Below are 11666 nucleotides of genomic sequence, written 5' to 3' on the forward strand. Positions count from 1 at the left end.
TATACAGGGTGTCCCACCGAAAAAGGGCCAGGGGCTAAAAAAAAGACGGAGTGCTGGACACAAATGGAACCAATTGTACGTGCTTAGCAGTTGTGTGGTCTATCCAAAAATATTTTTTTCGTCGCCCCTTGTTAATTAATTAGCGGTAATTAATTTTCTAACTTTTCAATTATAAAAGGTACGAAGTTGTCTCAATGAGAACATTTGATCTCTTCGGTCGCCTGATACCAAAGCCGTTTTCAGAACAAAAATTCGTTCGATAGATCGTTCACAAAAAATTCGTGAAGGAACACCATTTTTTTCTTTATTTTCTTCATTGCGCATCCTCGAAGACGCGTATTTCCTTCATTCCCAATGTGAGAGAGTGAAAGAGCACAGTGCCGCCTCATGCGTCGAAGATGAGTTTTAACTTGCGGAAACAAAACAAAAAGAAATGTATGGGGTGACTCTATCGCAACTGCCCTTATCTTGGGTTGCTATTTCTGTTTCCAGGACGCAAGAGGCGATAGTGTGCTCTTTCGTCGCCTCGTTTTGGGGGTGAAGGAAAGACGCGCCTCTAGAGATGCGCAACGAACAAAATAAAGAAAAAAATGGTGTTCCTTCACGAATTTTTTGTGAGCGATCTATCGAACGGATTTTTGTTCTGAAAACGGCTTTGGTATCAGGCGACCGATGAGATCAGATGTTCTCATTGAGACAACTTCGTAGCTTTTATGATTGAAAAGTTAGAAAATTAATTACCGCTAATTAATTAACAAGGGGCGATGAAAAAAAATATTTTTGGATAGACCACACAACTGCTAAACACGTACAATTGGTTCCATTTGTGTCTAACACTCCGTCTTTTTTTTAGCCCCTGGCCCTTTTTCGGTGTGACACCCTGTATATATATATATATAGATACTCATTGAACGATGCGACAGCACCAGAGGACACGTGTTTCGCCGTGTTTGCGGCTCGTCGGCCCTGGGTAGCTGCGCATCGTTCGGGATTGGCAAACCAGGGGTCACTCTTATATATATATATATATACCCATATATACCCATATAACCAGGGGTATATATATATATATATATATTTTTTATATGTTCGCATTTAGCTGGGACAACCTGTATATACGAGGGGTGTTCAAGTCAAACTGGGACCTTCTGTCTCCTGTCTGTACAAACGGTTCCGAGACGGCCGTACATCAGTGCAAGACGATCCCGGCCCGGCTCAGAGCCCAGTGTCAGAGTTCCTGAGAACATCAAACTTGTGGAGCGCCTGATCCTCAAGGGCCGACGGATAACATGTCTCGAACTGGCTCGAAAGACGGACCTTTCTGTGGGAACGTTGAACACTATCATTCATGAACACCTCCAGTTTCGGAAAGTTAGTGCCCGTTGGGTCCCGAGGCAGCTCTCCGTGTTCGACCGGCAGAGAAGACGGGAAATTTCCCAAGAGCTAAGGTCCCGTTTCGACACTGAAGGACAGCCGTTCCTTGATCGGATCATCACGTGCGATGAAACTTGGGTGCACCATTTCACTCCTGAGTCTAAACGCGCATCAAAACAGTGGAAGCATCCGGGCTCGTCAGCTCCCAAGAAGTTCCGAAGCACCCCGTCTGCGGGTGAGGTCATGGCCACGGTTTTCTCGGACAAGTCTGGCGTTGTTCATGTTGATTTTCTGCCCAGTGGTACCACCATCAATAGTGCCAGGTTCTCAGGGATGTGCATAAGGCGCTGAAGCAAAAGTAGCCGAGCCTCATCACCAAAGGGGTCCTCGTCCTACAGGACAATGCACGCCCGCATACCGCGCATCTCACGACACGCACCTTACAGAAACTTGGCTGGGAGTTGCTGCCACATCCCCCTTACAGTCCAGACCTCGCCCCCAGCGATCTCTATCTCTTCGGGACACTGAAGGCGTTCCTTGGGGGCCGCCACTTCAGCTGCGACGACGAGGTCAAGAATGCGGTCGGATCATTGCTGCTACGCTCCGGTAAGGATTTCTACGCTGCTGGCATCCAAGCCCTCGTGAAACGCTGGGACAAGTGCGTTAGTGGAGCTGGAGATTACGTTTAAAAATAAAACTAATTTCTCGCCTGTAAGTTCATTTTACTTTTGCGAAAATTGAAAAATCCCGGTTTGACTTGAACACCCCTCGTGTCGATCTATGCTCATGACGTCTGCATTTGGACTTTTGGAAAATCGAGACCAGCAATCCTGCGTCGTCTTCAACATTCCCTGGATAACATATTGTGGTAATTAACACAGGCTGGCATGGACATCTCAACTGAGAAAACAGTAGCGTGTATTGTCATCAAGCAGGCGAACTACCTATTGAGGTAGTCCCCTTTGCAATGACACTAACTGCACGTTACAATCCCACATACTAGATAACAACACTCTCTATGAGAGTTTGCTTTTTCGTACTGCCTATACCATGCGAGCAATCCAAATACGGGAGAGTCCCTGCGGAGTACAATACAGTCCAGGCTACAATACAGTCCTGGAGGACAATACAGTCCGAGCAAGCTGGCTAGATCATGACCTGGCACTCACCCTGAGCGTGATGGAAAAGTCGAGCAGACGTCAGCCTGCGGCAAGAGCACTCCAGAAGGCCGTACAGTGCGTCTTCACGGGCGATGTGGCTACGAAGACCTGCCCTGGCAGCCTGAAATATAGCTGCGCCTCCGGAGTCTGGGCCACCAAAAGCCAGCCGGCAACGACGGATCCAAATTTGAAAGTTTATCTCCGTAATTAACAAAGCCAATTCTTTACGTTGAGTGTGCGGAACCGGCAACACTTCTAGGAACCGCACGGTGGCCCAGGAGACAGCCGAGAGCTGAAATACTTGCGTTAACCTGCGCCACGGCAAAAGAGGAACGTGACAACGCCTAAAACAGTTCTCGGTCGTTTCACACATCCCGCATGACGGGCAACCGTCAGAACGAGAAACATGAAAACGGCGCAATCGCTCACGAAGAGTAAGAACATCGTGGGCTAGCTTCCACTGAAGACTGGCGCGGTGGGCATGTAGCACAGTCGCAGTGATTCGACGCCAAGACAGCTTCGTCGGCACCGAAGGGACTGTGGGACAGGACTGCAACTCCCTGATAGCTGTATAAAAATTGCAGGCAGCCCATAACTGGGTGTCAGCGTCAGAAAGCTAGTGTCATAAACGTCTTGCGACAACAACACAGTCACTGTATTGATGAGGCAGGACTTCGGACCGGCCGGCCTTGGCATTTACTCGGAAGCATATGCATCGGTATCAGCTCTTCCTTGGCGATACGCCTCTTAGGCAAGTAACACATCGTGACTCCAGGGTGTCATCCTAGACCCCAATTTGTCCTGGAAGAAATATATCGATCATCTGGACACAAAAGCACACCGATGAATTTCTGTCATTCGACACTTTGCTGGGTCCAAGTGGGGAATGAATGACAACTGAGTCATTTACTCTGATTCAAAGGCTGTTCTTCAATGTATAACCGACATGGGGATACGTACGTGGATCACTCGCCCCAGTTGTCACTGATATACTCCATCAGGTTCAGCGTCTAAGCGATCATGGTCACCATATATCCCTGCAATGGGTCCCGGGTCACTGTGGCTTGAGCGGAAACGAAGACGTTGACAGAGCGGCATCGGCTGCCCAACAGTCTCGCGCTCAGTGGTCTCGTCCTGCCCGCAGTGAGGGCACGCTGGCGATGGATGGGTACCCGTGCGGTGAAGGTAAAAATTTAGAGGCAGGGCGTGGCATCGAAGGCGCGTCAGCAGGACTTCAACACGGCACAAAGGGCAGCGGTCAGCGTGCCACGCGAAGGAAAGTTGATCGTATCGGGGGTCAAGCAAGCGGTGTCCAGACAGCTCCAGCAGCCTCCTATATCTGGCCCGAGTTACTTCGGGCAATGGAGGTAACAGGTCGATGAGTGGCCCATCCAGGGATGCCTTGGCCAGGTTATCATCCAACTCGTTGATAGAGAGGCCACGATGTCCTGGAATCCACGTCAAGACGACGTCCGTGATATGACTCGGAGTAAGGGACAGGAAGGTCTTCCAGGCGTCGATAGAGGGGTCCGACCGAGCTGCGATGACAGACAGAGAGTCTGCCAGGAGCAGAACCTTGCAGAATTGAGGAGGGACCACGCGGAGAGCCAGTATCATGGCGAGGAGCTCGCTCTCAAATACTGGAGTGAAGTCCGGGAGGCGAATCGGGAAGTGCGCATCCAGCTGCGGGAAGACAATTCCAGCACCCGCCAGCCCGGCGGACGCGGAAGCATCTGTGGCAACAACCAGGTGAGAGTGGAACCGGCTGACGTGGTCCGTGAGGAGGGCCTCGAGCCTGGCCGGACGAGCAAGGACACGTCCAGGGAGGAAAGCTTCGACGATCAGCAGAGACAGGTCCCTCAGCGGGCAGGTGGGATGTGCCAGATCAGACAACGATATCTTCAGGGGTGCCACAAGGGAGTCGACGAATACAAGTTGGGGGGTGTTGGACCTGCGCCACCGCCGAGAGACCCGTTCACGTTCCTGAGGGACTCATTGTGTCTGAACGCCAGTAGGTTCTGGCAGAGGGAAAGGAAGCAGTTCACTGACAGCAGGCGAAACCGGGTCTCGAGGGGAGGGATACGAGCTTCGGCATAAAGCGCCTGGTTGGCTGCTCACTGGACAGAATCACGCAGTTCTTCACCAAAGTCGACTTGGATATATCGGGGGACAAATCTGCAGCGCTCGCCTTCACAAGGAAGCATGTGCACCGAAATCAGCTGTTTCTTGCTGGCTCGCCGATCAAGCAGGTGAAACATCACAGCTTTCTGTGTGTCGTCCTCGACCTCAACTTGTCCTGGAAAAAACACATCGATCACTTTGACAAGAAGGTTCAGCGGTGGACCTCCGTCCTTCGTCATTTGGCTGGCGTCAAGTGGGGGTGTGGATGAGCAATCACTCCTGGCTGTTCACAAGGTTCTTGTTCGTGGTTCACTTGTGTATAGCCTTCCTGTTCTTCACGGCATTTCTGAGACGCAAGTTCAGCGGCTTCGGTGCTTCCTTGCACGCAGCCTGAGGATCTGTCTTGGCGTCCCCAGAGCTGCAGAAACGCGGATGGTCATCGCCGAAGCTCATGAGATACCAATTGAAGTCCTCAGGACGAGGGAGACTGTACGTCATTATTTACGCCTTATCGCTCATCACCGCCGTCACCCATTGACAGCAAAACTTTGCGGAAGCAAAGCCTAAATTTCCATCGTTTGTAGTAAAGCCAACAGTGTCTTCGTCTCCCACGTGGTCTCTGCCACTGCCCTCTATCTCCCCCGGCATTCCAGGACTCAACGTTAAAAAAGTAAAGTACCACCGTCAGTCCTTAGCCAGATGTCACTGGACATGATGGTAAGCGTCTACACTGAGCACACTGCCGTCTACTCCGACGGGTCCTCTACACCTGTAAGTTCACCGGCCGCCTTCATTATTCCATCGGTCCAGGTATCTCACGGGTATCGCCTGGCACATTGCACTTCCTCTACGTCCGCAGAGCTCTACGGCATCTTGTCGTTCCTGCGGTATGCTCTGCACGAAGCTCCGCGAATGTGGGTTGTATACACGGACTCCAGGGCAGCCCTGCAGTGCATAGAGAGCATGGGTGCACGAGGTACATTGACTCCAATTGTCACGAACATCCTCAGCGACGCTCAGCGTCTTTGCGACGTAGGTCACTCCATCACTTTTCAGTGGATCCCAGGTCACTGTGGACTAAGCGGAAATGAAGAGGCGGACAGAGTGGCTGCTGTTGCCAGACAATGCCATGCGGTGATACCGAATATGTTGACCCGTGGTGACAGGAGGGCATTCTTGTCGGCGATGATCCTACCAATGGCGTCCCAACGATATCGCCGGGACATTACAGACAGGTCCTTGTTGTACGCCGTCGATCCAACTTTATCGTTTTCTCTCCCATGTCGTTTGCCCCGCCGTCTCACCTCCCTTCTGCATCGACTTCGCCTCAATGTGGCCTTCACCCCGCAGTTCAGACACAGACTAGGTTATGCTTCGACCAGCTCGTATTCCAACTGCGGCATAGTGGCAAATATTCAACACGTCCTCATCGACTGCCCTCTGTACAGTCCGAAGAGAGCAATGCTCCGTTCCCAACTGACCCGTATCAACAACAAACCGCTCAGCCTTGCAGCAATCTTGGGTCCTTGGTCTAACCCTGTGCAGCAACTGTCAATGCCTGCACTCATTCTATGTGTTCCTGACGTCTTCTAACCTGCTTGAACTCCTATGTCCTCAGAGCTGTTGCCATGAATGCGGAGATGTGCTCTTCACAGCATTTCATCTCCGGTGGCCGACCGGATGAACTACTATCCCCATCAGTTACGACGCACCTGCGTGTGTAATATCTCATTTGCGTGTGTCATGTGTGTGTGCGAGTGTGTATGCCTCATCTTTTTCATCGTCATCCCACTCATATATTAACCCACATGCACTGAGGTATGGTACCGCAATTGTTGCGGTGAATCACCTCATCCCATAATCATTCATGTAGTAGTCGTTGTTGTTTCGTCTCTGTGTAGCCTTCACTCCCCAACTCAAGTACTGGATCGGACACTGTGACTAGAGATTCGAAGCCCCGAAAAAAAAACCCGGGAATTTGGGGAAAAAAGCAGTTTCTTTCGTTTTTTTTTCCTCGTCTCGGGAAAAATTGCCCAAAATTTCCAGGCGACAAAATTCAAAAATGTTAATTTTCGTGCCTTCGATGCGTCCCAACCCGCCAACAGTGCTTTAGGTGCCTCTAATCCGCCAACAACCACCAACTTGGAGCTCCGTCTGGCTGCTCTAAGCGATCGCCATCGCGTTCACACAATGTCGGAGTTCTGGTCGGAGTGGACGGGTTGTTCCAATTACCTATCGCTGAGTAGACAGCAGTCTCCTGGGATGCTCTGCTCTGCATTTATGCCTAGAGAGTGAAAACTACTAGCTTCTAGCTCATTGTATGCTGTGACTTGGCCGGCAATGCTTCGACTCAGGGGAAACAGGGGAGAAAGGGGAACTAACATCGGAGCATGTGCAATAGAGCGGCGATGAGTGTCTTGATCCGCAATGTACATACGCCGCTGCGCGCTCCGTTCCCAAGCAAGCAAGCACCAAGCACAGAGCAGCTTGCCGGCAGAGAAACACAGCCGCTGGTGCGTTCGAGTGTACGTCCTGACTCTCCACCAATTAGCTGCGTCCTTTTCCTTGCTGCGCTGTGCTGTTTAGTAAATCTAAATACGCCTCCGAACCTCAAGAACAGATGGAGGAGAGGCGGGCTGGGACCGGGCTTGAGCATGGTAACAGTCGGGTGCGGGCTGGGCCCGGGCCTGCGGAGTCGGGCTCGGGCTGGTAATATATAGAAGACGTCGGGCCCGGGCCGGGTGCAGGCCGTAGCAGCCGGGCCTGGGCCGGGCACGGGCCTGGAAATTAGGCTCGTGCAGTGCTGTACTTGGAATGCAAAAAGTAATTTGTCAACTAATTTGCAAAGTTACCACAGCGTGTCTGATATTGCCCCGAGGATTGGGGCAAGACGAGACAATCTGCATTTTTGAATTTCCTGTTCTGTATTTACTTTAGAACTGGCCACGTCCGTTCTGATTTACAGTTGAGAAGCTCTAGAACTCTGATCAGATCGGGGGGGGGGGGGGATATACATTTATCAAAAGGAAAGGTCTGCCAGACCAAGGTCGGCATGCTATTCCGTCAAAAAGAAGAAGGGTGGGACAGATCAGAGCTTTAGTGTGCGCCGTGCAAAATTAAAAATTGGATTACACGATCGTGACTGAAACAAATCCTATGCTGTGTGCTCCTTGCCATATCCTTTCCATGACAATGAAAGTTTCTCAGTTAGTGGTTGCTCGTGCCGCTGACAAACAACGGCTGAGCTGCTCTGCTTTGTTTCCTTTGAGTAGCGAGTGTGACAACTGGCCCGTGTGACAATTCTCCGCGGTCCCTCTACCTTTTCGGAAGACAAATCGCAGCAGTTCTGGTTTATTTCTGTGCATCTATACACGACTCTAAATATAGTTTGCAGCGCATTCATGCACTTTTGTTATTTCGTGTTATATACTTAATTTATTGTAAAGCGACTATACTTCTTGGGCTGCAACACACGTGTAGCGGCCATCGCTATCGAATGCGTTCGAAACCCGTGTATTCACGTGTGGAGCAGCCGTTTCCACAAGCTGACTTATCCTGGACATGTACGTTCTTTGACTTCCTCCACCTGCAGAAAAGAGCGCGAGCTATGGCTTGGATACGGCAGACAAAAACGAGACGACGAGATATTTCCTTTCCGTGCCTGTTTTCTGCCTGTTTCGTAACTGTTACGTGCCTGTTTCGTAAGCCTTCCCGCGTTTCCAGAACCTTTTCGTCCTTTACATTCCCCCAAAGTTTTCGTAGTCTCCTCCGTAGACTCCTATTGAAACTTCTATTGAAACGTTGACTCCTATTGAAACTTCTATTGAAACGTTGTCTCCTATTGAGACTGCTGTTGAATTCGTTTGCCAACAATTGATAGGTCTTTGTTTTTTGCGAGGTCGTTCTTGCGTCCGTCTTCTTGCTCTCGATCCCTGCTGCTGGGATTGCTCACCGGCATCAGTACAACTTTCTTTTTTCATATAAGCGTAGCGGGTATCATGTCGTACTATGTTTTTGTATGCAGCACCATTCATCATCTCAAAGTAAAGTTTCGGTTGTTGTATGTACTAGTGCTGTCAACAGTCATGTAAAGGGATTCTTTATTCATCCATCCATCCACAGCTATACCACGCGTGCTCCATATCTCCACATCTTCGACTATTGGACGCAACACAGCAACTCTGACCGCCTCATTTGTTTATTAGAAGAGCAAGGAACAATCGGAGAAATAGATGGGTATGAAGAACACGGAATACCCGCAAAATAATTGGCTGAGAGCGGCCGATGACGTTGCGGTAATTTCATGCGGCGAATGAACGCAGTAAGACATACGCGTGCAAATCTTATTTCCAGACTCTCTCTTTTCTGAGCTTGTCATGGTTTTATGAGGCCGAGTAAAATGTCAGCTGCGCGGATAAGTCGACACCCATTTTCATGGAACGCGCTACCGATGCTGGTGTTGCCAGCATGGAGTCTTACATGATAAGGGTCTTCCTTCGTGTAAGTGGGCCATTCGGAGCCATCTGGTAAGATCGGCCTTCTGTAAAACAAGATATACACGAGGTAGTGATAGCCTGTGAGTGGTGGATATGCCGGCTGCACTTACCCTGTGTTGATGAAGTGCGTGAAAAGATTCATCATTAGCATACTCTGCTCCCGATCGAGATCTGTGTAGCGCTCTGGAAACCGAAACGGCATACCGAAGGTGTACTGGAGCTCGGTGAAGTGCGCTGTGCCCATCCACGGAGGCAAGCGACTTTTCACTGACCGGTGGTCGAACACATAGAAGTAGACTGGGCAGTTTAGTTTTGCGTATGCTTCCGCAAAAAACTCTGTTGGGCACGTAATTAGGTCGCCAACAGCGTTTATCAGCGACTGAAGGATTCCTTCTCCGTGCTGGACGTTAGCCTTAAAATTGCCGGTCGTGGCATTTTGCAAAGCTTTTGGCAAGCAAGGATAGTAGGGGCAAGCAAGCAACGCGAGAGCCTCAGAGTAGGTCAATCCTTCAGGTTCATTGTTCATGTTGAAACGTTCCGGGTCTTTGTTGTAGAGGAGTGTGCTTCCTTCCTGTGCATTTACGCCGATCAGCAAGGCATCAATAGGGATGAGCTTCGGGTCCCGAAGTGTTTCCAGAAATGACAGTGGTAAGTAGCTGTCGCCGTACGAGGGCGTGAAAGTAAAGGTATCGTGAGGGTACTGCACGTCTTCTGCTCGTAAAATGGCTTCAATTGAAACTGACCGTAGGCATGACACGACCTTGATCCAGTCGTCCCCGTCCAGCTCGCATCCGACGGCGTTCGCCAGCGTTGTGGCCAACTGGCGTCCAATTTCGTTCTGTGGTGGTATTAGCCCGTAAGGACTCCAGCTCGCCATAATGGCACGACGTACAATTCCTGCATTTCGTGTCGCCAGAAGATGAAGACCTACGGCGGCAGAGCCCGCGCTTTCGCCGTATAAGGTTATTGAAGACCTGTCACCTCCAAATACTTCTGCATTGTTCCGTATCCAGTGAATAGCTAGCTCCTGGTCTAACAGGCCGTAATTTCCGGGTGAACTGTCCTCCCCAGTGTGGAGAAAACCCAAACTGCCAAGACGATACGCCACGCTTACTACCATAATGTCTCCCACAGCTGCCAACAGCTTTCCGTTGTACAGCTCCGTCGATGGCGTACCAGTACGGAAGCCACCGCCGTGGATCCATATCAAAATTGATTTCGTCTTGGTGCGCGTCTGTGGGACCCAGATGTTGAGAAACAAGCAATCTTCACTCACAATTCTCTTGTCAACAAGCCAGGGAATGTCAGGCGGATAGGATCCGTTGGCTTGAGCGCAAGCAGCACGAAATTCTTTCGTTTCTAGAATTCCTTGCCACGGTGTAGCTGGTTCAGGCGGTCGATACCGAAGTGAACCTAAGGGAGGTTTGGCGTACGGAATGCCGAGGAAGCGGGCGATCGGTATGCCCCATGTCGGTTCAACGGCTCCAGAAATCCGACCACTGGTTGTGCATAGAGTGATGTCTGTTGCAACCGCTATGGCCACACAAAAAATGCAGTACAGAATAGCTTTGCGAGTCATCTTACTTTCCAGTAGCAGCACGGACCAGGCGAGTTTTCATGGCCGATGGCTGTCGGAGCAAAAATCAACTCAAAGCTGCCCGTCGATTTGAAAGTCTGCAGGACGACCTGTTTAGCGATGTCTCCACACAGAGCATTCAGGCTAATGCCGAAATAGCGGTTATACATTGTGCATATACGCTGAGCGGAAGACGTCTCCTCCTCTTGACAGGATACGGGAGGGTGAGTTGGAACACTATCTCGAAGGCTATCGGTCTAGACTCAGTCAGTCGCGCTTTCCACAGGACGAGTCCTGCAGACTGTACTTAATGCGGCACCGCGCTCGGAACAAAATGTGAACCCACACTCAACTGGTCGGTCTCTGGTTGGTTAGTACCGGAAACACCTGTTGCCTCGCTGCTGACGTACCATGTTGTATGTCGCTGGTTTTCATCAGTTAGTGCTGTGATCGAAAGGGGTCATAGGTATGCAAAGCGATAAACGGTTCGAAAAGGCAAGGAAGGTTCAAATAGATAAACAGCAAGCGAGCTGGCGACATATATGGCGAAAACTCCCGACACTGTAAAGAAAAAGGGACGCGCTGAATAACGCGTCCCGGAGTGGCCAGTCCCGAGTGGCTCGAGACTAACATCTCCATTTCTTTCTTTTACAAAACGATCAATCAAGGGACGCACACGTGCACAAGTCTCAAAAAGCTCTCTCGAAATGTTCACTTGGTTGCTGGGTACTACATCTGCTGTCACGCTGCCACTCTCACTCGCTAGCATGCCCTGTTTAAAATTGGGGTAGGGGGGGGGAGGGATATATTGATTAGATGAAAAGGAAAAAAACGGGGGACAGGTCAGCCAAACAGGACGTCGGCTTGCTATTCCGCAAGGAGAGAAAATAAATGAAAGAAGAATAAGATAAATAACAAAGAAGAGAAAAGAATTGGGAA

At 50.3% G+C, this 11666-nt stretch overlaps 2 protein-coding genes across 5 annotated transcripts in view; one reads left to right on the plus strand and one right to left on the minus strand.

Annotated features, from left to right (window-relative positions):
* Nucleotides 1–11666, plus strand: part of LOC135388923 (TM2 domain-containing protein 3-like) — a 140594-nt gene that overhangs the window by 69804 nt on the left and 59124 nt on the right. The gene's annotated exons all lie outside the window — the stretch shown is intronic.
* Nucleotides 8738–10865, minus strand: LOC135387504 (acetylcholinesterase-like). Of its 2 annotated transcripts, XM_064616674.1 has the most exons (3): nt 9895–10865; nt 9262–9807; nt 8738–9195 (listed from the first exon to the last, which is right to left on the minus strand). In XM_064616674.1, exons 1-3 carry the CDS (start codon nt 10728–10730, stop codon nt 9030–9032), a joined length of 1548 nt encoding a protein of 515 aa, XP_064472744.1. In that variant the 5' UTR covers nt 10731–10865; the 3' UTR covers nt 8738–9029. The 2 variants fall into 2 exon arrangements, with proteins under 2 accessions (XP_064472744.1, XP_064472743.1); XM_064616673.1 differs by having other exon boundaries at nt 9262–10865.

Source organism: Ornithodoros turicata, chromosome 3 (genome assembly GCF_037126465.1).
Source record: "Ornithodoros turicata isolate Travis chromosome 3, ASM3712646v1, whole genome shotgun sequence".
Taxonomy (NCBI): Eukaryota; Metazoa; Arthropoda; class Arachnida; order Ixodida; family Argasidae; genus Ornithodoros; species Ornithodoros turicata.

What these genes read in the sequence shown, in the direction of transcription:
- LOC135387504 (XM_064616673.1), bottom strand. Translation starts at nt 10,730, where the DNA reads ATGACTCGCAAAGCTATTCTGTACTGCATTTTTTGTGTGGCCATAGCG. An exon ending in ACGCACTTCATCAACACAGG is followed by an intron (nt 9,196 to 9,261) that starts GTAAGTGCAGCC and finishes CTTGTTTTACAG; the next exon opens with AAGGCCGATCTTACCAGATG.